Below are 27,205 nucleotides of genomic sequence, written 5' to 3'. Positions count from 1 at the left end.
AGTACTCTATCAAATGCTCCTGCAGCATCTGGAGGAGACACAGCGGAGGAGGGGATGCGCCTGGAAAAACACCAAGTGGTATTTTAACCCCTAGATTGGAGCAGCTGCTATCACTGCTTAGTAACATCACTATCCAACAGAAACAAAGCCAGCAGCAGCAGAAGCCTAGGTACGGTTTTGTTAAAACTGCCTTAGTTCCACACATCAGTTTTTTACTCCATTATTTAAACTTTAGTTTACACGATTAAATAATTTTCCAAAATGTTTTTAAAAGAGCTTTTTGGCTATACTCACACTGAATACAACTAATTAGTAAGATGAAGGGCAATAAAAAAATTTGCATTTGTTGAACACTGGCCTCCTGACCGGCCCTGAGCCACACGACTCAGGACGAACGTATCTCATCCAACCTCCACAGGAAATGGGGTGAGTTCTCCAACTTCACAGCAGCAAGGCCATGCCCAGAGACTTAGTGGCAGTGACTGGCAGGGCCAGGGTCAGAAGCTGGGTCTGTTGACTCCCAAGGCCCAGCTGCTTCCCCTGGAATTGCCAACGTTTTAACAATTTAATCTTAACAGTGAAGACTACTCTGTGTAGTTGATCAAACTAACAGAAGCCTTTGTGTCGTGCCATTTTTAAAGTTTAAGCATAAGGTATTTTAACAATAAAATAACTGCAGTTTTAACGGTTCTGCTAAAAATCGGACACATTGGTGACTGTGAAATTAATGTACCACATATCTTGCAGCAACGATTTAACATGAAATAATCTCTCTCAATTTTTAAAGCCACCTACAAGGGAAGGAGCCTCAGAGGAGGAAAAGTGAGGGGCTGCAGGCGCAGGGGCTGGGACAGAGTGCTAGCACCCAGGCCGTGCAGCCCCGCGCCTTCCCTGCTGCACGCTGCCTTCTCAGAGCCCGAGCCAGTTTCTCACATGGTCTGATTTTAATGTTTGATGGATTCTTGAGTCCAGTGTTTATAATATCCTCAAAACGTAGATAGGCACAGACACATGTATGCATCTTTATAAATCTTTCATATAAATCAGCTATAAGGCTGTTCTGATTTTTAGACATCAGCAAAGAAAATACATGAACAAGCATCTACTTTTAGTCCACAGATGAAATTTAATTTCTGGGTCTTAAATTAAAATTGAATCTAAACCACCCTATGAATAAAAAGGAACACACTGAGGTTGGTACTTCTGTCTAAGTCCACAGTTAGAATTCAATTCAGCTACTTTGATGATTAGAAAACAAAAGACCTCAAACCCTCAGCCTCTGGCCTCTCTTGGGGCTGCAGCAGAGGGGTGGCAGGAAGGCTGGCGAAGGGTGGCCACCCCCACAAGCAGGCATGGACCATTTGTCACCAGGACTACAAAGCAAAGAATGGACGACATCTGACACAACAATAGAGAATCGGCTTTGTAAAGCTTTCACAACTTCCATGTGTACATAATGGGGTAACACAGTCCTAGCTCTAAAAAGTTTAAGCCCTTTTACTTTAAAATAACTTTGCTTAAGGAGGAAAATACTTAAATTGTCAATTCCCAAGAGCTGTTACTAAAAATTATAAAATGATAGATTAACTTCCTTCCTCCATGGGCCAAGGAAAACTGGAACCAAAGAAACCTGCGGCCTGTGTTCCCCCCTGGTCCTTTGCAAGAGCCAGCGCGACAGCTCTCTGCTCCTTAGCGCTGGGAAGCTAAACCGGGGCTGCATGAACTCGGCCCCAGCCTCTCCTGCTCCTCCCTTTACTGCTTCACCATTCTGCCGAGAGGAGCCCACGCTGACCTTGCACTGGGGGTAAGCACGCTAAGAAAAGTCCTCTGCCTTGGTCGGCAGTTTCCAGATACAAAGCAGTTCCTAAGTGGTGGCCTATAAATTCCTGCAAAGGCGAACAGACATCCTAGATTCAGGCCATTTTCCATTGTTTCAAGCTGCAACAGAAACGGTTAAAAAGCAGACCAAGGGGGCTAAAACTGCAAGAAAAACCAGCAAGCACGGGCTTCCAAGAGAGACCGGAGTACCTGAGTATCCTTGGTAGGTTCTGCGTCAGAGCCGGCACCCCGGTAGAAATAGAAAAGTGCACGAGCAGCAAAACAGAGAGAGATACTAGGATGGCAGAATTAATGACCACCGCCCCGCCAACAAAGCCAAACACAAACAGCAGCATGCATCCAGGACTCATGGCGCTGCGCTGGCATGGTGAAACGCCCGGACTAGGAGGCCTACGCCGGGGCCAAGGGGAGATCTTTGTAGTGGGGAGCTGTCATTCAGCGGCTGCCACAAAAACAATGCCATCAGCAGCGCTCTCCACTCCGTCCGCAGCGGCCCGGCGGTGACGTCATCCCGCTCTGCCGCCCGCGCCGCTAGCCTATGAACGGCCGCGCGCCGCTCCAGGTCCCGGCCCAGGCCATTGGCTGCGGCCGCAGCTGCATAATTTATTCGCACTCCTACACCAAACGGGTGGCTGGCCAACCCTTTCAAAAAGGCCCAATTATAGGGGAGCTCTGAAAAATTCTCAGCATTCCCACAAATCAGAAAATTCCAAGCCCAGTGTAATCTCCATCAATTTTTTTTTTTTTACAAAAAGTCGAAATACCTGAAGATTCTGCTTATACAGCATAGCTCTCAGGATTTAGCTTTTCAATGGTGACGGCTGTTTCTATTTTTCCATGCTATTTCCTTCTATAGCATTCCAACCACATCGGAAAGCTCTTAGAATCAGCCCAACTATTATTCCGGGATTAAAGAACAGAAGAAAACAACAAGAACAGATTATTTATCTCGTTTTTTTCTCAAGGCAAAGCATGTAACGAGGCTTACCTAACCCTGTGAGCGGTGGACTCCAGTTGGTCACTCCCTGTCAGCTGATGAAGTTTCGTTCTTTCTAAATGTTCCATATAATTATGGATCATCTATTTTAAGAAAAAGAAAAAAACAAAAAATTGAACACTAATGCCTGGAACAAAACACAGTATTATTTATTACACAGGAGACACATTTGTACAGAAATTCTTATTTATCAGCTTACCCAATTCCATATAAAAGAAGATTAAGGAATAAAAAATTTGAATAGCAAAGGAATACAGAAATGCTTACATTTAATATGCTAATGTCCATAAAAGTAGCCAAGAGCTTGTTTAGCTCTTTTTAACAGTATGTAATACTGCTAACCGACACTGAAGTTAGCGTATGGATATTGGGAGGAGGTAATAAAAGACCCCTAATTAGAAATAATAATTACAAAGAAAAGATACCTGACAAATCTATTCATTAAAATGGGAAACAAAATTAATGTGAAACTTGAGGAGAAACCATATCCTTCCTTATGTGTTGATCTTTTCAAGAGATTAACAAAGATCACTTTCAATGTAATTAACACCAAGATGTTGACTGTTTCTGTAGATTTAATTGAAAGAATGAGAAAATATTTTCTTCTTTATGAATTTACTGGTATCATTTATTGTAATCATTCATAAGAACAATAGTAACAAACTAATACAAATTTTAAAAAATCACAGCCCTAAGTTTGAACCTTAGGAACAGAACAATGACAGAGAAGCTGAGTACTTAAGTGAAAACTTTAAGAATATCAAATAGAAAAACTGTTCAGAAATGCCAAGACCCTATTCTTATTCATCTAAATTTTCACTTTTGAGGATGCTAAATCTGGAATTAACATACACAAATTTCAATCAAAATCAAAACACCATCATTAGAGATGTTAACATGCTATAACAAAAAAAAAGAATTTTAAAAAACAAAAAAGAAAAAAACAAGAAATGTTGTGTTAGTATTTTAGAGTGAGAAAATAGTAGAAGGCAAGAAAAACTGATGTCTTTCTAGGAAATACTACTTGAATCTTAACACTCCAGTACAGAACAGCTCTGGAAGCTATCCGGCATTAGCTCTATTAAGATGTATTTCTATCTCCAATATAACTAAAACTGCAACGTACCATACTAAAAAACCATTGAAAGAGACAAAATTGTAAACAAATTTTTAAATTTTACTTTAAACAGCATGCTTTTGTTGTGAAAATTCTACTTGAAATGTAGAAAAATTAAGTAAATTAATTTTAAAGTGTTAATTATTATTAAACCAATTAACTCTCCTGAGTGAAACAAAACAAGCAATCTGTCAAATCAGTGCAATCAGAATATTCTCCAATTAAAATCAGTCTAAACAACAAATGTTATCAGTAAAGAAAAAAGGACACAATCATATGAATAGAGTATGCGAAAAGCATTTTAAACTCTGTTTTGTTTTGAGACAGCCTCTCACTCTGCAGTCCAGGCGGTCTTCAACTGTGCAGCCCAGGGTGGCCTCCCACTCCAGGCAGTCCTCCTGCCTCAGCCTCCACAGTGCTGGGATGAAAAGGTGTGCCACCATGCCTGGCTCACATTTGTAACCTTAAATTTAAATATTCTCATTGTAAATTTGTAGACTTTTCTCCTTACTACCATTTTCAGAAAGAAAAAAAAATCAGAAGTTTGGCCTTTGCGTCAGAAATAATGAGTTACTTTCTTACATCAGGAAGAGATTTTAGGGGAAAACATTAAACAGATTAATATGACACAGCTATTGTTGGGTATAACAGATGTCAATTTAAACTTTCAATAGGTTTTAGAAATCCTTAATAAAATTTCTTACGTACTAGACAGTACCATATAGAACTGATTTGTTCAATTGAAGAATGTATGTTTCCTTAAACATTTCATGTGAATGAACTAAACCTTTCCCCAGATTGTCTAGTAATCCATTTATTTAATAAAGAAAAATAAAATGCTAAAACAGAATCAGTTCTTTCTTAGCTCATTCTAGATTCTCTATTATCTTAAATGCTTAATAAAGATTTAAAATTTTAAAAATGAGCCAGGTGTGGTGGCGCATGCCTATAATCCCACACTTGGAGGTTGAGGCAGGAGGGTCACGGTGAGTTCGAGACCAGCCTGGGCTACATAGTGAGTGCCAGGTCAGTCTCAACTACATAGTGAGATCCTACCTCAAAAAAACCAAAATAAAAAATAAACAAAATTTTTAAAATGCTGAATTGTAAACCACCTTCAAAAGACTGATCAAAGTCAGGCATGGTGGTGCACACCTATAATCCCAGCACTCGGGAGGCTGAGGCAGGAGGATTGCTGCACGTTCAAGGCCATCCTGGGCTGCAGAGTGAGTTCAAGGCCAGCCTGAACTACACAGCAAGATCCTGTCTCAAAAACCAAAAAAAGAAAAAACAAAACCAAAATGCCTGATAAAGTAACGCAGATATACGCTCCAAGGTTCCAAGAGGATCCCAACAATGGAACTACACAAGCGCGTGACAGAAGAGTAGCAACAGAAGGCAGCTACTGTGTTTGGGCTCCAAATGTGCTCATTTAGCTCTCATGATATCAAGTCACGGCTCAACTCCAGACAGGTGCGGAGGAGCTGGCTCCCGTACCGGCTCTGGGGGCTGACCACCGGGCACCACAGCCAGCGCTGCCTCTGCCCTTTTGGCTGTCTGCAGCAGCAATGCGCTCACTGTCCTTTCTGCCTCCACCCACCAGGGAAGCCCACGCCCCAAAGCATTTTCCACCATCTGAAACACAACAGTGCACGCTCTATTCCATGCATGCTCAAGCAAAGTAGAGAAAGTGTAAACTGTACATAAAATTGAAATCCTAGGCTCTGGCTTAGAAAGTGAGGGGCTGGGGGCAGACTCGGAGGTACCAGGCAGGAAAGAAAAGTCATTCACGTTACAAAAAGGGCCACAGCAGGTTCCCAGGAGCAACCAACAGTATATTTGGTAAAAACATGATTGAAACAACTCTCCGTGCCTGAGATGTGGCCACCTCTGGAGGTAAAAGGCCGAGCCTTCAGATGCTGTCTCCTCCAAGCCTCCAAAGCGCCCCTCAAGGCACTTACTTTGGGAAGGCAAGAAGGATTTCAACACTGACCCCGCCCCCCCGGCGTCTGTACAAACACACAGTGGAGGCTGCAGGACACACACACACCTCCATACAGCCTGACCTGTGCGACAGAGCCTCTCCCGAGGGGAAACAAAGGAAGGAGCCTTGGGCTCGATCCCCAGCACCAATAAGAGGCAGACAGATAAAGGCTGGAGCCACTAGGCCGGGGATTTAGCTCAGTGGTGCGAGCACAAGGACCTGAGTTCACCCCCAGTACCAAAAACAAAACAAAACAAAACAAAACCCACACCACCAGAGCCACACAAAGACAGTAGTGGAAAGGGAGAGGAATTTCTCTTCATGTAACAAATACTGTATGAGTCTATGAAAATTCTATTTATTTAGGTATGTGAGCCCCAGACTGATCACGACACACAAAAACAGTCTTCATACTAACAAGACCAAAATAAATGCAATGCGCCAGGGATGTAGCTCAGCGGGCATGGCCACCGGGCAAGCGCAAGGTCCTGAGTTCGATTCCCCTACAGGGAAGGAAAAAATAAATAAAACAAACAGATGCAACATATGAAAGGGAAGAAAAGAAGGTTAGAAGACCCTCAAGTACCTTTTCCGATTGCTCTGGAGAAATTAAGTGATGGAACTACTCGTTTAGAATACTGTCACCTGCACAAAATGCATTTCAGAATCATTTTCATTTAATACATTTTAACATTTATGTTGCTACAAACTTAATGTAAACAAGTTCTTTAGACTGGATTGTAACTGGAGAGATCCTTACCAATAATTTACCACTGCATCACATCCAAACTGGTAACAAATCAATCCTCTCACCCCGGTATCATGTAATCTTTTCACTCTGCACAGAGCCAGCCCAGGAGGTAAGCCCTGGAGGAACACCTTACACACCTAAATTATTCTGTGCCGTGCCAGTTCCATATATGAAAAGTTAACTCCATAATTCAAAAAGTTAACATTTGCTAACTAGGCAAAAGCCACGTGACATTTAATGTTTCCTGGAAATAACGCCCAAGAAGTATTCTAATTTTCAAAGAAAAAGTAAGCCATAGTTTCCCAGGTCCTCCCTCTCTGTCTCAGGACGAACTGGAAGAACTCAGAAACCCACCTCGGTGTGTCTTTGATGTAGCGCATTATACTCCTTCTTCAGTTCTGCTTCTCTTTCTTCAAGTCTGCTAACTGAAATGAAGACACATACACTTAATCAAAACCACATGAGGTCCTTGCTTGAAAATGTCTGTCTTTAAAACTTAAGAGTGGATTATCAACCGTCCTCAGCAACTTTACGACTCCGTGCCCCAAATGAAACTCCGCACAAAGTGATGACCCCATTTCATCATCCTTAATAACTCTTTCGGAGGATAGGAAACAGGAGAAAGGTAAAACAAAAAACAAAAACCTAACCATCAGATTTGGTTTTCTCATGTTTACGTTTATTGGGTCATCCTTCAAATGGTTTTTAACATAATGAAGAATCGCCCCTTTCAAACACGTCAATCACCTCCTGCGAACATTACCCAGGATCTGGCCCAAACCCTACAGACTCGGTCCAGCGCTTTTCCAGACCAGCAAGCTGCAGGTGCGGCTGTGCGCGCGCCCTTTCCCGCTCCTGCGGCTGCCGGAACGCAGAACTCATCTTCTTTAGCTCCCTCTGCTGGTGGATTTGTGGAGCAGCGCTTACAGAATACCACCGTAGGATACCCAAACACAGGGCAGGTTTGGGACCAGGGACACTGCATCGATTTCACAGGAGACGGTGGCTGAGAGCACAGCAATGGCTCAGAGAGCAGGGGGCGTCCGGGGGGGGGACCGCAAAGCAGTTCCAGGCACTGCCACCGCTGGCGGAGCACCGAGCCTGCCTGGCGAGGCCCTGCTGCGGGGCTGCCAGTGCAGGGTCTGGAGTGGGTCAGGGTGCTTGCAGCGGCAGCCTCGCCGTGTCACAGCAGCCGTGTAACAAGCACGTCCCTGTGCTGCCCGCTAAATTCAGGTTTTGTGCACCTTCATCTGTCACAGTCTGTCTGAACAGCTCAGAAATGCCTCACTGATGAGGAAAATTGTAACTGCTTTTGTTTTGTTCCTAATTCTAGTCCAGGGGCCTTCGCTCGTTAAATTTGTGCCAGGGAACGGACACAGTCGAGGACCAGCACACCCTGCTGGCTCATCCTGCGGCTGACCTAAGGGGCAAAGTGACATGGTCGCCATGTGGGGCTACTTCAAAACAAGGAAGAAAGCCACGCAAATTAAACAAACACGTTCTACTACTTCTTGTCAGTTAAATTTATCTACATTATGTAAGGTCGTCCTGAGATTCCTGGATAGCCAGTGGTTTTCAATTACTCATCTTTGTGAATTGGCATTTTCCTGATGATGTTCCAAAAAAATAGAAATGGATGCTGAAGCTAAAATGAAATCCAACTATCACGCATAAACCACAATTTCAGACCCGAGCCGACTCCTTCCGCAGGCAGCGGCTGCAGTGCCGAAGACCACGGGGTAAGAGCGGCTTTGCTGCTCTCCCTTCAGAGACCAGGGAACAGGCAAGCCGATGTTCACTCTGGAGGAGTCTAGCCCCAGAACTGGCGCTCTTAATTATCACGCCATACACAGTGCCTCTCAAGATACACTCCTTTCAGCCAGGCGCGGTGGCACATGCTGGAATCCCAGCATTCTGGGAAGCTGAGGCAGGAGGAGCACCAAGCTCGAACCCAGCAAAATTCTCATCTCAAAGTAAAAAATAAAACGGAACTAGGGATGCAGCTCAGTATAAAAGCCCTGGGTTCAATCTCCAGGACCACAAAAAGAAAAAAGAAGGAAGAATGGTCCTTTTAATTGTTTTTGTATATTGGCATCTACCTTAAAATGTCACGGAGGTGGGCGTGGTGACGCATGCCTATAAACCCAGCACTTGGGAGGCTGAGGCAGGAGGATCGCTGTGAGTTCAAGACCAGCCTGGGCTACATAGTGAGCTCCAGGTCAGTCTCAACTACATACTGAGACCCTGTCTCAAAAAAACAAAAAAACAAAAAAACAACAAAAAAAAAGATGTCACGGAGGGAGGAGGAAAGCCTCAAACACCAACTCCTCTGCTCATGTAGAAATAATCCAGGCACAGACCTTTGACAGGAAGACATCAGACTGCCAAACAAAAACACACCTCAACTCTGAACCACGGGAGATGCAGATGGCCCAGGTTAGGTGCAGTCTGTCCCCAAGGTTCCTGTGCTGGAAGCCTCAGTCCCCAGGATGCTGGTGTGGGAGGGTGTGGGGAACCCCTTGGAGGTGGGGATCAGCCAGCCACCCTGATCCCCAAGTTCCCGTGAGAGCAAGCTGTCATAAAAGACAACCTGAACCCCAGGTGCCTGGTGGGCTCCATCTTGAGATGGGCCCTCCTCCTCCCACATGCGCCCCACTGTGATGCCTTCCGTCATTAGATCTTCACCGGAGAGCCAACCAGCGCCCCTCACACTGGCCCTGCCTTGGAACTAACTGAACCTCTTTTCTTTATAAAGTTAGCCCACTTCTGGTACTCTGTTAAACAAATGAAAAACAGTAAAGCATTAAGCCCAAACTATAACATAAGTACATACCCAGCAGACTGGCTAAAAGAAGAACTACATGGACCTCTGCTGACTTAAGAACTCATTTCATTCACAAGGGCTGGTTGTAACTCAAGTTGGGCAACTGAAGGCTCAGGTTCCTCTACACAGCCTTCAAAGTCTCTCTCCTACAAATAGGCAGATCTCAGTGTCCTTAAAGAGACATGGCCAGGGCTGGGTGTGGTGGCGCATGCACTTAGGAGGCTGAGGCAGGAGGATCACTGTGAGTTCAAGACCAGCCTGGACTACATAGTGAGTTCCAGGTCAGTCTCAACTACAGAGTGAGACCCTGTCTCAACAACAACAAAAAAAAAAAAAAAAAAAAAGAGAGAGAGAGACAGAGAGAGAGAGACATTGGCCAGGGATTTCTCAATTAAGCCCACAAAGGAGAGGATGCTGTCATGTTCCTTCCAGAGCTCATTAAGGGTTCTATCTGAGACCCTCTGGAAGCAAAAGCGGCTGACATTAGGGTCCTAACTAAAAACTCTGGTCCTAAGTTAAAACTAAAATTCCAGTCGTAACCCAAGTTGTTCATATGTCAGGCCTGAGGGTCCACTGTACAAAATACTGAGTGCTGACGAGAAACAAAAACAAACAAAATGATGCGAAACAAGTGGAACTCCCATATAATGCGAGTGTGGGTATGGTTTGGTATGCCGTTTGAAAACTGTTAAGACTGAATAAAGCTGAGTTTGCCAACCCTATGACAAAATAATTTGCCCTCTAGGAAATACAGTTATGAATCCACCTAAAGGCATTTAAAGCGATGTTCAAAGAAGCACTATCCTGCCAGGTGTGGTGGCGCACGCCTGTAATCCCAGCACTCGGAGGCTGAGGTGGGAATCGAACTCAAGAACTTGCACTTGCCAGGCAGGCGCTGAGCTACAACCCAGCCCTGAAACTAGATCTTGCTCCGCATGGTAGCACACACCTGTAATTCTAGCACTCAGGAGGATCCAGGAGGATCGCCATGAGTTCGAGGCCAGCCTGGGTTACATAGTGAGTTCAAGGCCAGTGCGAACTATACAGCAAGACCCTGTATCAAAAAATTAAAAGAGAAAAGAAAATAGATCTTATACACATCTCATAATAGCCCCCAAAATGGAACTACCCCAAGGTGTGTCACGAGGAGGTTAAGTGAATCCTGAGTGTCTCAGGATGGGATACAGGGCAGTAGCTTCGCTGCTTCCTTGTAGCATGAGCTGAGTAAATTAACTTCTGTGGGCCTTGGTTTCCTTATCTGAGTAAAAACTGTGCTGGAGTCACATGAAGACTGAGTTAATATTTATGAAGAACCTAGGGGAGAAGGCAAGGTACGCATGTGTCTTTATTAAATAAAGTATGTTCATTAAAGATCTCCCTCTCCCTCCCTCTCATTGTTTTGCAAAGTACTAGTAACTCAACTTCACGTTGTGTGTGGATTTCATCAGCTTCTCCAGTAATGTCTGCGCTGTTCTAAGTTCCAAGTAAGGACACTGCACCAGCACCTATGCCAGCTTAACAAGCTCCCACGTTGGTGACTAGGAGCGACACACGCCTGCACTCTCGGACCCTACGTTGGCCGCCAGCCTGGCCTACACAGCGAGGCCCCGTCTCAAACTCACCCACTCAAATCCTGTGGCCCTGCCGACTCATTCCTCTTACCTACACCAACCCCTGGCAATCACTCACCTTTACTAGTTTCCATAGGTTTGCTTTTCCCAGAATGTCATACTGCTGGAATCGCATCGTACAGACTTTTCAGACTGCCTTCTTTCACTTACACATACGCATTTGACATTACCTTATGTCTTTTGACGGATAATTTCTTTTTAGTGCTGAATAATATTTCTTTGTATGGATTATCACAGTTTCATAAGAGCTAAGTCTTAAAATTTTATAACCCTAAAACACTCAACATTTCTTCTAAGCACAAAAGTTAATTTTCTGAACCCAAAAGAGCTGCATTTTAACACATTTTCAACTAGTAGTGCAGCATACTGAAAATGTGCCTGCTACAAAGTCATGTCCATTTTTCAGTTTTTGATGCAAAATAAATCATAGGTCCACTTAAACAAGGCCTGGCTCGGCTTTTTATGTAAATATATTTTGTTTTCCTTATGTCCTCCATGCTATCTACAGATCTTTATAGGTAAGCCACCCCCGCACCTCCCCATACCAGGGATCAAACTCAGGACCTTGCACTTGCCAGACAGGCACAGTGCCACTGAGCTACATCTCCAGCCCCCTTTTTTGTTTTGGTGGTGCTGGAGATTGAACTTGGGTCCTTGTGCTTGCAAAGCAGGCAGTGGGACCACAAAGCTAAATCCCTCTGGCCATAAATATGTTTTGTATGTTACACTATAATGACCTACAAAATACTTTTTTTTTCTCCTGAGGTACGAGGGATTGAACCCAGGACTTCATACGTGCTAGGCCAAGTGCTCTACCACTGACCTACATCCTCAGCTCTCAAATATTGAAATTTATACCATCTAAAATAAAAGCAGGGCCAGTGATTTAGCTCAGTGGTGCCGCCGCCTGCCTGGCAAGTGCAAGGTCCTAAGTTCGATCCCCAGGACCAAATAAAATAAAAGCAAACTGCATATGATGGCATCCACTGTAATCCAGCAGAGCATTAATCTGTAACCCTGAGAGGATAAAGCAGGATGCCTCCAAGTTCAAGCTCAGCCAGGGCATCTTAATGAGACCCCGTCAAAATTTTGTAAAAATTTAAGAATAAAAGAAAACTGGGTATGTAGCTCAGCGAGAAGGCCTAGTTCAATTGTTGGTATTGCCAACAAAGGTAGCAAGAAGGGAAGGCTGGGAATGTAGCTCGGTGTAAAATAATAAACTAAAAGCAGGCAAATTCTCTCTTGCTTACAGGTCTATGTAAATGACATTTGAATCTGTAGAAATGACAATCAGCTCACCTAGCACAAGTATTATCCATTTCCACTCTGCTCTCTGCTCCAGTAGGTGAGAAAGTTACAACATGTTCGCCTGAGTCTACTGACTGAAAATTCTTTTTTTTTTTGCACCGGGGATCGAACTCAGGATCTCGTGCTTGTGAGGTAAGTGTGGCACCCAGCTTACTTGAAATTCTTAACTAATCAATTTCTCTGTCCTGTTATAGAGGCAGGAAGAACACAAGTTCAGGTCCAGCCCGGGCAAATTAGCAACTTAAAAAGAAAAAAAAAATTTTAAAGGCTGGAGATGTGGCTCAGTGCAAAGGCTCTAAATTCAATCCTGAGTACTGTGAAGAAAAGATAAATTAAGTTGGTAGAAGATTTGTCACTTTCTATAGTTATATTCCGATGTGTCACTGATAACTCATTATAAAAATCAAAAAGACTAATAATATATGACGCATTAGTAGGGAACCACAGCCTTGTACAGATGGTTCGAACATTAAGTTATCTACAGGCCCATTTATAAACCGGAAACTAGGAGGCCAGGATACCCAAGGCGGACCCCCCGCAGTCATCATTACATCTACCCCTACAAGCTGAGAGGCCTTCAGGACTGGGGGTGCAGCTCAGCCTCTGAGCAAGAACAACACAAGACAGGCAAATGTATGAGAAAAATGCTGAATAAATTCATGAATAGGCAGTGGAGAGTTTTAAAAGTGATGATAAAATCAAGTCAGGGGAAATGATTTAAAAATCAGATTACATGAGCACAAATGATATATGTTGTATTTCTATTAAAATTTCTTCTTCCCCTTTATGCAGCTCACAGTAGAAAGAATACACAGATGGCTGTGAAGCTCTCAGTACATCCGCTCCCTTGCCTGACACCTGGGCAAAACCACCACCTACTAACTATGGCTGTCAGCTGCGGCAGAGCCGCCCAGCTGCCGCCCAAAGCCGCAACTCCATCAGCTCCTGTCCCTGCGGTTGGGAAGGACAAAGATGGAGTGCGCTGGGCACCGTCCCTCCCTTCCCTCTCCTGCTCCTCCAGCCTCTTGCGGATGAGTCCTGAGTCCGATGAACCTGGAATTACCAGCTGGGAAGTGCTGCGTTTCTGAGGAGTCTGCCGCTTGTCAGGCTACCCACTTCTAAAACTCCACACGAGCAAGGAAAGCGTGAGTCCCTGCGAAGCCTAACGTGGTGCACATTCTCAGAAACACCGTCATCCCGCTGCATCTGTGTGGCCACCACGACCTGCACTTACACAAACTAGGCCAGCTAGGGTGTCACCTCGATGGCATTGTGTTACAATCCCACAAGTGCGTCAGCATCTACGCAGCCCATCCATACTGAGACACGGTTAGCCAGGATGAGACTGTACACAACTTCTGTGACTTGGCTGTAGCAACCGGAGCTAGCTTAGCATACGTTAGCTTACAAATATACATTAAAATTCCACAGCATACGCAGCACTCGGGAGGCTGAGGCAGGAAGATCGCTGTGAGTTCGAGACCAGCCTGGGCTACATGGTGAGTTCCAGTTCAGTCTCAACTACATAGTCGCAAAAAAAAAAAAAAAAAAACCACAGCATAAAAAAAGCATTCTGTCACCAAAGTTTTGACAGCCCAGTATGCTTTGAGAATAGTTTATTAGCCAAGCACAGTGACACACAGCTATAATCCCAGCAACTCAGGAGGCTGAGGCGGGAAAACTACGAGTTTGAGGCCAGCCTGCGCAACTTAGCAATTTAGTGAGACCCTGACTCAAAATTTAACAATAAAAAAGGCTAGGGCTATAGCTCAGTGAGAAGCCCCTGCTTCAATCCCCAGTAGCAATAACAAATAAGGCAGAGGAGCCAGGCATAGTGGCACACACTTGTGCTCCCAGAACTGAGAGAAGCTGAGGCAGGAGGGTGGTAAATTCAAGCTGAGCCTGGGCAACTAAACAACTTGACAAGACCCTGTCTCGAAAGGAAAAACAAAATGCAAAAGGGGTGGGGATGTAGCTCAGATCAGCACTCTCTAGGTTCAATCCCCAGTCCCAAAATAGAACACGTAATAAAAAATAAACAGGAAACAAAAAAGGATAATTTTCACCTTTGTTATTGTTTTTTGGTTTTTTTTTCTTTTTTGGTAGTGGGGATCAAACTCAGATCCTTGCCCTTTCGAGGCAGGCGGTGGAACACTGAGCTACATCCCCGGCCCCATCTTTGTTATTCTGAATGAATTTCTGAATACTATTCTGGTAAGTCTTCTTCCCCCGCAACACCCACAAGTGCCTCTACAGAAACTGTTACTAACTTTCTGTAGTACATGTTTTCTTTACTTGTACTGTGATTGCCCTTTTGGGTACAAATCATGTGAAGGTTATGTAATATGATCCTATAACTGATCAAATAATACGTAAGTCATGCATTATTTATACACATGCTAAATGAGGCAATATTTGTATATTGTGTATATGTGTGAGTGTGTGTGTGTGTGTGTGTGTGTGTGTGTGTGTGTGTGTGTGTGTGTGTGTGTGTGTGTGTGTGTGTGTGTGTGTGTGTATCACTGATATACAAAAAATCCAGAAAGTTATTCTTCTTCTGAAAACACAGTGTCACTGTACACCAGGACCTAATTTCCACTAAACTCAAGGCCTGAGTCTCAGCCCATGATATAAACACTCAGACAAGTACCTTTAGCAAGGGAAGAACCATCTGGAATCCTGAGCGCCACTAAGGAACCAGCAAAGGAAAGGAAGGACAAGCCAGACTGCAGACACCCAGAGCCACAGGTCCCACAGTCAGAGCAGCCTCCATTCCACCTGAATCGCACTAGGCCCTTCCTTGTTTGGTGTTTCCCATGTAACCCCAAACTTCAAAATGATGGGGCCCCGAAAACTTTGTCATTTACTCATCAAAACTAGCCTTAACCTGACATTAACTGGAAACAAACAAGATTCTGCTTAGCCTACCTAGCCCAATACCATGGTTAACCAATCTGCCATGTTTTTTTTAACTGTCAATTTTCTGAGGAGGAAAAAAAAAAAAGAGAAAAGAAAAGAAAAAAGAAGTCAACACAAGGTCCTGAGTTCAATCTCCGGTACAAAAAAAAACACACACAAAAAAAAACAAAAAACAAAAAAAACCTGTCCCCCTTAAATTAGCTAATGGAGACAATTTAGCCTTCTTTTGAATGCTCTTTCTATCCATCTCTCCAAAGAGCAAGAGGGTATGATTAAGGCAGGAAGAGCCACCTGCTCTGCCGGCTCAAAATCAGAGCTTACCTCCTCAGCCTGATGGCCTTTGCCAAGTTTGGAACACCTTCCAGCTCTGCTGTCCTCTGCCCCATCAGACTGCTGATAGGCCTACGGGGGAGAAAGAGAAACAGACCTGCTAGAGCGCCATGTCCAACTTAGCACTGCCGTCTCCCAGAGAGTGACCCCTGGTACTGAACACGGAAGGCAGGCATCCAGTGACTGGACCACAGAACAATGGCTTTGGTCTTTCAGAAATCTTGGACAAAAGTCCCCAAAGCTAAGCAAGAAGCAGATGCTGGCTTCAGAGCAACCAAGGTCTCAGACAACTACGTCAAGACAGAAATAAAAAGCTCTCCTCTGCCCGCTAGGTCCTTCACTCTGTCTCTGAACTTCAAAAGGTTTCCAGACACATGTTACATTTCTCATCAATAACAAAGTGAAATTATAAATATTTTAAACATCTCATAAATCAATGATTATGTCCTTAGAACAGTGAGGGATAACTTCAAAGAACCCTAGGGGCGGGGACTTAAAGCAATCTGACGTCATCAGCATCCTGAAGATGTCACAAAACAGAGCCGACCAGTCCACCTAGACAGTCCCTACGCGGGGAGGGAGAGGCCATGCTCCGGCCCAGCACCTCCTCTGCCTGGCCAAGAAGTACTTCCTCACAGCCACCGGCCCGCCAAATTCATTTCCTCTAATTTAGGCTACCCAAATGACAGAAAAACACCTTGGCGTCTTCCTTGCCCAGCCTTTTATAAGTGTGAAGGAGAAATCAATCAGTCCATCAACCCCCACCCCCGCCTTCTCTAATCTAAACCACCAGAAATCCTTTAACCCTTACTCATAAAATGAATTTCTGTGGCCCATGTGGTTCTAGATATTCCTTACAAACTACAACTTTAAGGTTCTCAATAGATGGCTCTAGACTAAAAAGTGGAAGAGCTTAGAGATAATAAACCAATCAGAGGAGACCACATAAAACTGCCTAATAAAGCACACAGAATAAAATGTTATAGTTTGTATAAACTGTTATGCCTGATTGTCTGCTTCTCTTCTGAAACACAGGCTCTAAAAAAAAAAAAAAAAAAAAAAACCAACAGCCCTTACATGAAGTTATTAACTACACAGACATCCCTAACGCTGCAAAGAACTAGACTTAAATGGACTAAAAGTAACCTTTCACATAACTCCACTGTCATTTTTTAAAACCGGAAGATATAAATCTGAAGCTTCTAGAGTTGACTTATTAAAAAACTGTTTTCAATAAAATCATAAATCACCCAAAGGGATTGACTATTGAGGAAATTAAAATGGAAAGACAACCTATTACAGTTCCAGTACATTAACGCTGCAAATTACAATCAAGGGACTGATAAAAGCTTCCACAGGCCTTGAAGGTATTCTTTGAAGTGGTTGAAAATAGTGGCAAAGTACTTAGACCTTCTCAGATACTAACTGGTGTAAAACTATGCCCAGTAACTTTAAAGTGGCTCATCTTTGGTGTTGTAAAAGTGTGTGATTTATCGAATTCGAAGGTCTGTTGGGAGACGTTTATTCCTTTTTTTTGGTACCAGGGATCGAGCTCGGGACCTTGCGCTTGCCAGGCAGGCAGCAGCACCCCTGAGCCTCATCCCTGGCCCTGCAGACATGTATGCCTTTAAAGTACAAAATGATGATAATGATATTTTACATCTACCTGTCTACACTCTCCCGCTAGTGAAGTGTTTATTGTTCAAGAAATAAGGAGAGTTTTCTTTCTCATAAAAACATTGAGAGTGACGGCATCAAGGTTCTAAAAAGCCAGGTGAATGTTTACTTGGGAAAATGGCTGAGAGGTCAGAGTGAGGGGCCCTAACACACAGGCCTGCCTGCCGCTGTCACCTTCTTCCACCTAGTTTTAAAAAAACGGCTTCTCAGTCAAAGGAAAGAAAAGCAGAATCACAGAGGAGTCTTTAACTTAAAACCACTGTCCTCCTCGAAATCTTCCCACCTTCCTCTCCAGGAAACGCACTGGCCGAGTACCTACAGGAAAAGTAATCTATAATCTCAAGAAATGGGACGGCAATCGGTTTCCTGGGAGAAAACAGAAGAATAAATGTTTCCTTGTCCACTCTGGGTGCTAAAAAGTTGTCAATCATGACTCAAAGTCTTGAGATATGGTAAATAAAATGGGATGTTATTAATCCTTACTCCCAATTCTGTTAAAGGTAGAAATGGCCTAACACTATAAGAAGAACCATTAAAACATTCCTACTCCATCAACTTCCTTAAATGTATTCTAAGAAAATTATCAAGAAGGGAAAAACCCATAGAAGTAAAAAAATATGTATTTATTGAAATATGATTCACTACACTAGAAAAATGTCCAACCCACCAAAAGGGAAAGTTTCTGGGGGTTTTGTCTTTTTTTTTTTTAACACTCATTTTTATCCTTACTCCTTTCATTCCACAAGGATTTGAGGCAACTTTCAAGACCATTATATGAACTTGGATCTAGGAGGAGAAAAATTTAAGTATGCTTAACCAGGTAAGATCCAAGCAAGCTGTTACAAAGTTTGGCCTGTGTTTCTGGGTAGCCAAGGTAAAAATGAAATGCTCATTACATAATTCTCTTTATTTGTTTGTTTTTTGGTACCGGGTATCGAACTTGGGTCCTTGCGCTTGCAAGGCAGGCGGCAGAACCACTGAGCTAAATCCCTGGCTACATAATTCTCTTTGGAGGAAAGAAGAAAACACAGTTCCCCAAGAAAAACAGGAATTGCTAATAGAAGGCATAACTTCAGATGCTCAACATATGCAGACGTTAAAAAGATAATACAGATTATGCAATCAGGAAAAGACTCAGATACATTTAAGGGAAAGTACAAAATTATAAATATACTCTTAACTGTAATGATGTAAAGACATGATACACAGGGGAGAAAAAACCCACATAACCTCCTCCTTTCCTTCTCCCCAGCAAAACTGTGATTGGTTTGACCAAAAGACCACAGCCTACGTCTCTGTACCACAACCACTGGGGAATGGCAGACATCTCCCAGCAGGAAGGACTGGTTGTTTCCCAGGGCTGGGGATCGAACCCAGGGGTACGCCTCCACTAAGCTATGCCCCAGCCAAAGCTTCTTATTCTTTATCTTGAGGCGGGGTCTCCCCGGACTGCGCGGGCTGGCCTTGAACTCCCACTTCTTCCACCTCAGCCTCCTGAGCGGCTGGATCTACAGATGTGCACCACTGGGCCTGGCGCAGTGGATGTTTTTTTTCCTCTCAATGGATCTGCCTTTTTCTTTTATCGGTACATGTTTTCAGTGACATTTACATTCATTTTGGGGAGTTGGTACATTAACACGACAGCATCATTTTTGATCCCCTTTACCTCTTCCAGACCCTTCCCTTTCTCTTAAAATTTTTAACTCTGTTAAAATGCCTACATTTACCACCTCAAGGTAACATTTGGCTTGCGATAGAAAAATAGTGAATATATGATAGAAACCATAAATACAAAAAATATTTCCTGATGTCACTGTCAAATTATGAATGGCAGAATTGATCACCTACAAAGCACCAAACTAAACTTTCTTAAACCGCAACCTCCTTATTTCATATTTCACATCACAAATATTTTAGATTTCTTTTCCAGGCTCATAAGATGTTAATTATCGAGAGGGTTACCGTTACTGTATGTCAGGAAACTACATAGCATGCTTTAAAAAGTTTTATTCGTGTTGGAAAAATAAAAACTGTTTCACATTAGTTCAGGTTTTTAAAATAGAGCCACCAGAAATCTCCGAAATCGAACACTACCACAAAATTGTAACATAATTTTTATAGACTCAGTTTTCCAAAGTTGTTAAATCATAACACACCTGATAAATTCCAATCAAAAATCTGAAGTATCTCCTTTAACTGGCTCCCATTTCTTTACTTGTTCTTGCTCCTCGGACAGTAAATAACTGCATCCCAAATCTCCCCTTTTGACACAGGAAGTGGTCTTCAGAGCAGAACTTGGACTCCGATCGTAGCTACGTTTTAAAAAGGATGAGTACCAGGGCTTTAGCTCTGAGGCCCCGAGCCTGCCTTGTAAGCACAAGGTCCTGAGTTTGATCCGTGATATTAAAAGAAGAGAGAGAGAATGGAAAAAGGATGTGTGTCCCACCCACATCGGTCATAACTGTCCTCGTCTGTCTGCCCGCAGCTGCAACCCCGAGCTGAGAACCACGTGTCGGTGTGCGTGCGTCCACACCCACACGCCCTTGCACAGACAGAGAACTAAAACTACTGCATCTAGACAGTGGGTGCACAGATGAAAAAAGTACTTCTCATTTTTTCTTTTTGGTTTTTCTGAGACAGGGTCTCACTATGCAGTTCAGACTGTCCTGGAACTCACTATGTAGCCCAAGCTGGTCTCCAACACACAGCGATCCTCCTGCCTCAGCCTCCCGAGTGCTGGGATTACAACAGGCATGCGCCACCACACCTGGCAAAAGTACTTCTCATTTTCAATATGTTTGGAAATTATATGTTTTCTAACCAAAAGCAGGCAGAGCTGGTCAAGGTGGCACATGCCTGGAATCCCAGCCCCTTGGGAGGCTGAGGCAGGGGGACACCACAGGATCCAGGTCAGCCTGTCTCAAAATAAAATCTAAAAGGTCAGGGATGTAGCTCAGTGCTCCCTGGATTCAATCCTCAGTACTGGGGGAGAAAAGTCTTTGAATTAAAATGAAAAAATAAAACCAGTACTTTCAGAGAAGGAAATGAGAGAACAGATACCACAGAACATGAGAATTCCTAAAGATTCTGGATCTGATCCACCAGACTGACAAACAAATCTAGGGACGACAAATTCTGAGACAATCAATAGTCTTCTGAAGTCATAACTTCCCTTAATTAGGAAATTACTCCTGGCCCACAGGTGCAAGGTCCTGAGTTCAATTCCCGGTACTACAAGGGGGGGGGATAAATACATTACTGTTTTATTTACGCTTGTTTTTGTTTCTTTGTCCTGCAGTGCTGGGGATTGAATCCAGGGCTAGGGAAGTGCTCTACCATTCACTAGTACAGAAACAGATTTTTAAATTTTAGTTATAAAACAGCTAGTGTACATCAGAAAACATTAGCAGCTCACTCCCTTTATAGTTGTGTGGGGAAAAAAAAGCAGTGGTATATCTTCTTTAAATATAAAAACAATTTTTATTATGTTGACATCAAAAATGTAATTTCAAGCACGAGGTAATTCTTCATCCAATATCTTTCCTATCACAGAAGCAGAAGACTTAATGTATATGTTCATTTTACTCAAGGCACTCCATTCCAAATTAAAATTTTCTACTAAAAACTTGATAGCTTAGAAAACAAGAAAAAAACTAACATGGTAAAATAACAAAAAAAAGTAGGTTAGTTCTGCCAACCGTGCCTTTAGCGCTTGGTTCTGAAATATAAAATTATCCCGATATAAAAGCACAATCAAGCCTGGATCAAAACATTATCTTCAATAGCTAAATTTTTTCTCCCTTGGATTGTGTGTGTCTGTGTGTGCACGTGTGTGTGTTTTGTTCTTGTTTTTGTTTTTTTGAGATAGGGTCTTCTCCCTATGCAGTTCAGGTTGGCTTTAAACTCACTATATAGCCCAGGCTGGCCTTGAACTCATAGAAATCGTCCTGCCTCAACTTCTCAAGTGCTGGGACTATTTGTGCCACCATGCCTGCCCTTAAATATAGAAATGCTCAACTCTTAAACTACTAAAAGCTTGTAATTGCCAACAAAGTGCTTCTCTAGACTAGGGCACCCAGAGCAATGTGACTTCAGGGGTATAACACGTGTACACTTTGGAGCCCGGCATGAGCTTCCTAACCCTCCAATTTCCGGAGCAGAGTCTGCAACAGGGTCATAAAAGTCACTTGGCATAGTATTCAGTGCTAACCAAGAAAAGGGAAAGGATTCTACGTGACTCTAAAACTGAAACACGAAGACACAACACATGGCTTATGTGGTTTCTGTCACGAACAACCACCAGCTCTTCCGCACAGTGTAACAGCTGCAGGAGCTCTCGGGTGTTAGGATGCCTAAGCTCAAGGCTCCCGAGGATATCCTGTGAGCTCTGCTGCACCTCTGGGGTCCCGGGGGCCACACCGAGCAGTCCAAGCCCCGTGGTGAAGGAGCCATCATGACTGGCAGCCCCTTAACAGCAGGGATTGCTATGCAGCCTGGGCAGAGGGCTGTGGAGTCCCTGCTGGTCATCTCTCACTCCCCTGCTCTGCTAAAGTTCACAACATCAGGAAGAATGAAGGATGCCGTCTTCCTGTGTCAGATGTGAAAACAGGTCATGAAGCGTCTCACTGTTTTTCTAACTGTGACTTTATCTGGTCCATCTTCATTAGCCCAAAGGGAAAAATAATCTTTGAGCTTTGAAACAATTATTTTAAAAGTCAAGAATAACACAAAATTATATTAAAAATGAAACAAGGGCCGGGGATTTGGCTCAGTGGTTCTGCCACCTGCCTCGTAAGTGCGAGTTTGATCCCCAGTATCCCAAAAAACAAACATACAAAAATGAAACAAAACTGAAAAGTAAACTTCTGTTCCCCGAAATACTCTTACTTTTCCTTTAGAAGGGAACAAAAAAGGGACTTTAGTCATTTTTTATACATGCTTCAAAAGCTTGAATTCCTGTGACGTTTTTTAAATCTCAAAGCAACACAGTAACAATGGAACTCTGTGTACTCAACCCAAAGGAGAAGCGCCCCACGCACACACCTGCACTGCGGCTAGAGCACTGCGCCAGCTCCGGGGCTTTACACCCCCAAATACTTAGGGGGTGCAGCGTGAACATGAAGGAACGAAGCCGAGTGGCCAGGTTTCCCGCTCGAGTCTGGGATAGCAATCCCAAGCGCTGCGTGCAGCCCTGTCCAAGGCAGGCCCGACCACTGCACTCCCACTCTGCCAGAACTTATGAGGAGGGGAAGTCTTACTTACTCTGGTCAGCATAGTTTTTGGCTTTGAGTTCAAGTTGTCTTGTTTGAGATTCTAGGGATTCCACTCGGGTCTGTAAATCCTTTTTTTCCTGTTCTTGAGAGTCTTCAAATTCAATGAATTTCTAATAAAGAAGAACAATATACATTTTCATCAGAGCAATGAAACCTTTTGGGTGGGGATGTAGCTCAGTGGTCCATCTGGATCCCTTCCCCACACCACACCCCTGGAGTGCTGGGATTACAGGCCTGCACCACCGCCAGGCCTTTTTTCATGCTTTCTAATCGTGTTCATCAACAATAGCAACTCGGTATTAATTACTTAGACACTTCAAATTCATGAATGTAGGGTTTTTTTTTTTTAATTAAGAGAGTTCCAATTTTTACTTTTTAAAATTTGTATTTATTTATGTATTTATTTGAGACAGGGTCTTGGCTCTGTAGTCAGGATGGCCTTGAACTCTCCTTGATCCTCCAGCCTCAGCCCCCCAGTGCTGGGATTATAAGCGTGCAACACCAAACCAGCTAGGTTGATTTACAGTTTTGTTTTGTTTTGTTTTCGTACCGGGGATTGAACTCGGGTCCTTGCGCTTGCAAAACAGGCCACCGAACCGCTGAGCTAAATAAATCCCTGGCCCGATTTATAGTTTCTTTTTAAAAATTGTTTTAAAGGCTGGGGATTTAGCTCAGTGGTTCTGCTGCCTGCCTCACAAGTGCAAGGTTGAAGTTTGATCCCCAGTACCAAAAAAAGTTTGTTTGTTTTTTTTTTAGTTGAGTTTATTGGTACATTTTAGGTATACAGTACAGTTACAGTCATTATTGGGATCTTGTACCTTTACATGACAGGTCTTGGTTCTCATTTTTTCCCCTTGTCCCTGCCCTCCCTTCACCCCCTCCTCCCCTCCCCATTTACAAACATTTTATTTCTATTTTTTCATTTTCTCATATTTTTTTCTTTCTCTTATTCCCTTTCCCCTACCCTTCCCACTTTCCCTACACCTTTAGCCCTTTTCTTCCTATTTCACATTGCAAAAAAGTTTTTAATAAGTAAATTTAAATAAAAGCTTTTCTTAAGCAGGGCATAGTGGCGCACGCCTGTAATCCCAGCACTTGAGAGGCTGAGGCAGGAGGATCACTGTGAGTTCAAGACCAGCCTGGGCTACACAGTGAGTTCCAGGTCAGTCTCAACTACATAGTAAGACCCTGTCTCAAAACAAACAAACAAACAAACAAGCAAAAAACTGGGAGATGGACTTGAACCATGGGGTTAAATGCCTAAGAAAAGGGAACAATCTAGGAACGTCACCAGCCAAGTCTGAGCTACTCAAACTCTTGTCACCATGGATACCACGGCTAAAGGGAACCCTCAGACCGCACCCAAGTGGTCATCCCGGGACTTCCCCTTGTTCTCCTCCAGGTCACCCGCTGCCCCTCCTTGGCCCTCTTCCCCAGCGCTGGCCGGTGTGCAGTCCTTAGACAAATCTTCTCTTCCTTGTTTACTCTGATTCCTTGATGACTTCATCCATTCTCACGACTTTAAAAACTAATTCTGCGCTGGTAACTTCCAAATTCCCATGGGCAGCCCAGACCCGAATTCACATTTACATGTCCACCGGCGCGCTGGGCCACTCCGTCTGGACATGAGGCCCCCTTTCCACTGAGCGCACGGAAACCTCCTCCCCAACCCTCCCTGGTCGGCTGTGCAAGCCTAGGACTCCCGAATCAGCTCTGAGCCTTTTGGGAAGGCCTCATGCCCAGTCCCCAGCACCTTCCTCAGCTCAGCCTCTCTTTTCATCCCCACCCCCTGTCTGCACCGCCACTGTGTATTACCTGGATCACTGCTACTACGGCGATCATCTCCGACCTGGTCTCCTGCCCTGCTCCTGTACCACGCACCTAACCAAGACTGCTTGCTCCTCTGCTAAAGCACCTTGGCGGCCTTCCTGCTTTCCGCAGTGCTCTCCCCAGGCTCCCCAGGCCTCCCAGGCCCACCCTGTCTGCTCCCATGGCTCCCAGCTTCACGTTCACCTCCTCTGCCCACCTCCCCGGCTCTGCACTTGTACCCCAGCCAACACCCGCATGGTGTAGGAATGTGTCTCATTATGTTCTCACTAGAACGTGGGCTCCACGAAGGCAGGGGTTTCTATCTCACTCTCTGAGTCCCAGGACAAAGCACGCCGCCAGCGCACAGAAGGCTCACACACAGTCCCACACCACTCGGGCCAGGCTGCTCACAAGCAGCGCACAACCCCACATTCTCGTCGGTCACTGTCTTGGGCTTCTGCACATCTTACACACTAATCCTGCGTCACAGAAAGGTCATCAGTGATAGCAGGGAGCCTAAAAGGTTCCCATCAGCCCAGCACAAAGCTGGCACTCGCCCAGTAAAATGGGAGAGTTCAATTGTCATGACTCCCCACCTCCCCTTTTTTTCTTTTTTCTTTTGAGACAGGGTCTTGCTATGTAGTCCAGGTGGGCCGAGCACTCACAGCGATCCTCCTGACTCAGCCTAAAACTATCCTGTTTTAATGTGTAATTTTCTGTCCATTGCCTACTTTATCTGTCCTCGGCTTTTCAGTCACCGCAGAGGACACAGTTTTGGTCTGCACACATTGCCTTCCACTGGGAAAATCCCTCTCCCTGTTGCATGCTAATTCTATTCAGTCCATGTAACCTGACTGCTGCGGACTCTCCCTGGGGAAGGCGAAACAGTGGTCAGAGCCTTTCTGGGACATCTGCCAGTTATTAAGAAAACACTGCGCTACCTGCAACGGCTGGGATACCGTCTGTCCCCGCCGAAATTCATGCTGAAACGTGATTCCTAAGGCACTGGTGCTGAAGGTGGGAGACTTTTAAGAGGTGACTGGGCTGTTTAAACAGATTAATGCCTTTCCCTTGCCGAATGGTAGGTTCTCCCTCCCACAGGGCTGAATTAGTCACTGCAAGTGCAGGCTGTTACCAAGTAGGGCAGCCCCTAGTGTTCCTCCCTTTCTCTCTGCTGAGCAGAAGCTGACCACAGGGCAGCGCCCATATGGGCTTCCCAACCCTCAGAACGCCAGCCTCGGATTCTCTGTAACAGCAGCGGGATGCACACCAGGACACTGATGGGGACAATGACAGCTTGATGCTGCAGACTGCTATCTCTTCCCCAAGGTAAAGGACAGGCCTGAGAATAAAGACGATCTAGAGGAAAATAAAAGAGCAAGAGAAAGAAAAATCTAAATTTTCCCAGTTACCTAAACTAGTAATTGCCTTCATAACACAAGCTTGTTTGAACTTGTTTCTATCACAAGTAAAAAAGCCTCCTAGTAAAGTCATCTGCTTTCCTTCCAGAGCCATTTGAGCCAATGTTTTCTTGATTGGTGAAGCTTTAAATCTACAACCGCTAAAGCCATGGTCCTTACTCATGTGGGCGCCCACCGATCCATCTGGAAAGCTGATGAATCTAGCCAGGTGTGCAAACGCCTACAATCCCAGCACTCTGGAGGCTGAGACAGGAGGATCGCTGTGATTTGGAGGCCAGCCCGAGCTACACAGGGAGTTCAAGGCCAGCCTGGAGTACAAAACAAGACCCTGTCTCAAAACAACAAAAAAGTTGATGGATCTATAAACTATGCTTTCTCAATAAAAATTTCTTCTGCCAGCCCCACCAGAGTACCTGCTTTCTTTCAATAGGTTCAATGACCCCTTAAATCTTTCCCCAAACTCCAAGATTAGCACTGCTGCCCTAGACTTTCCTATCAAGATATTCCATACTTGCGAAGCTTCTAGGGAACTTTCTTGTTCCAGAACCTTAGTCTACAGATGACTTTATGTAGAAGTACAGGTTATAATACAAGTAAGTAGGGCCAGGGATTTAGCTCAGTGGTGCCAGTGCCTGCCTCGAAAGAGAAAGGTCCCGAGTTTGATCCCTGGAACTGCAAAAAAAAAAAAAAAAAAAAAAAAAAAAAAAAAAAAAAAAAAAAAAAGTAAAAGTAAGTGGAACACTGATAAATCATCCTTTCACAATGCATCTACTAACTACTTAGTATCTGCCAGGCACCAGGGAGGACTGTGCCTCCCAATGGTCGCTGGCTACAACTGAACCAGGCAGATGGTGTGGGATTCGTTCAACAGAAGAGCAGCGTCTAGGAGGTCTAAGTCATTTCAACATTTCTGCCTGAGTCTATAAACAAAAACTAACACTAAATAAGAAAATGTAATTGTTCTTTGGCCTGCTTTGAAAGGGATGCTCCTTGGCAAGCTAAGTGCTGTCCATGTAATTCTTACTGTTTTAGGACCCTTTTGTGCCACCGTACAATGCTGTTTTAAAGACTGCAGCAGACGCTTATCAAGTTACCCTTTAAAAACACCTGAGGATACTCAGCCATAAAGAACGAGAAAATAGATTCATTCATAGGAAAATGGATACATATTGAAGATATACTCCTAAGTGAAATAAATAAGTCACACATGTGTAAATACCGAATAGTTTCCCTGGTGTAAATAATCTGCAACAATGCATAAGATTCTAATAAGAGTACTGACATTTAGAAATGGGAAAAAAGGAGCTAAAGGTGTAGGGAAGGTG

General features: G+C 44.0%; 2 protein-coding genes across 5 annotated transcripts in view; both read right to left on the bottom strand.

Moving 5' to 3' along the window:
• LOC104859522 (C-Jun-amino-terminal kinase-interacting protein 4) overlaps nucleotides 1–2,338 on the bottom strand; it is a 52,620-nt gene extending 50,282 nt beyond the window's left edge. For all 4 annotated transcript variants that reach the window (XM_010620172.3, XM_010620174.3, XM_010620173.3 and 1 more), the window contains exon 1: nucleotides 2,029–2,338. In XM_010620172.3, coding sequence (XP_010618474.1) covers nucleotides 2,029–2,189 — 161 coding nt within the window. In that variant the 5' untranslated portion in view covers nucleotides 2,190–2,338. The remainder of the gene's footprint in view (nucleotides 1–2,028) is intronic.
• Nucleotides 2,339–7,039: 4,701 nt separating this feature from the next.
• LOC117285882 (C-Jun-amino-terminal kinase-interacting protein 4-like) overlaps nucleotides 7,040–27,205 on the bottom strand; it is a 44,580-nt gene continuing 24,414 nt past the window's right edge. Inside the window, exons 2-4 of the mRNA XM_033762982.1 lie at nucleotides 22,640–22,760; nucleotides 15,692–15,772; nucleotides 7,040–7,113 (exon numbers count right to left, since the gene is read on the bottom strand). Of these exons, the coding sequence (XP_033618873.1) occupies nucleotides 15,756–15,772; nucleotides 22,640–22,760 (138 nt within the window). The 3' untranslated portion in view covers nucleotides 7,040–7,113; nucleotides 15,692–15,755. The remainder of the gene's footprint in view (nucleotides 7,114–15,691; nucleotides 15,773–22,639; nucleotides 22,761–27,205) is intronic.

The sequence above is a fragment of the Fukomys damarensis genome, unplaced genomic scaffold, assembly GCF_012274545.1.
Source record: "Fukomys damarensis isolate Sample0158 unplaced genomic scaffold, DMR_v1.0_HiC HiC_scaffold_13, whole genome shotgun sequence".
NCBI lineage: Eukaryota > Metazoa > Chordata > Mammalia > Rodentia > Bathyergidae > Fukomys > Fukomys damarensis.
Note: the sequence above shows the minus strand (reverse complement) of the source record. Positions and strands in the feature narration are given on the sequence as shown.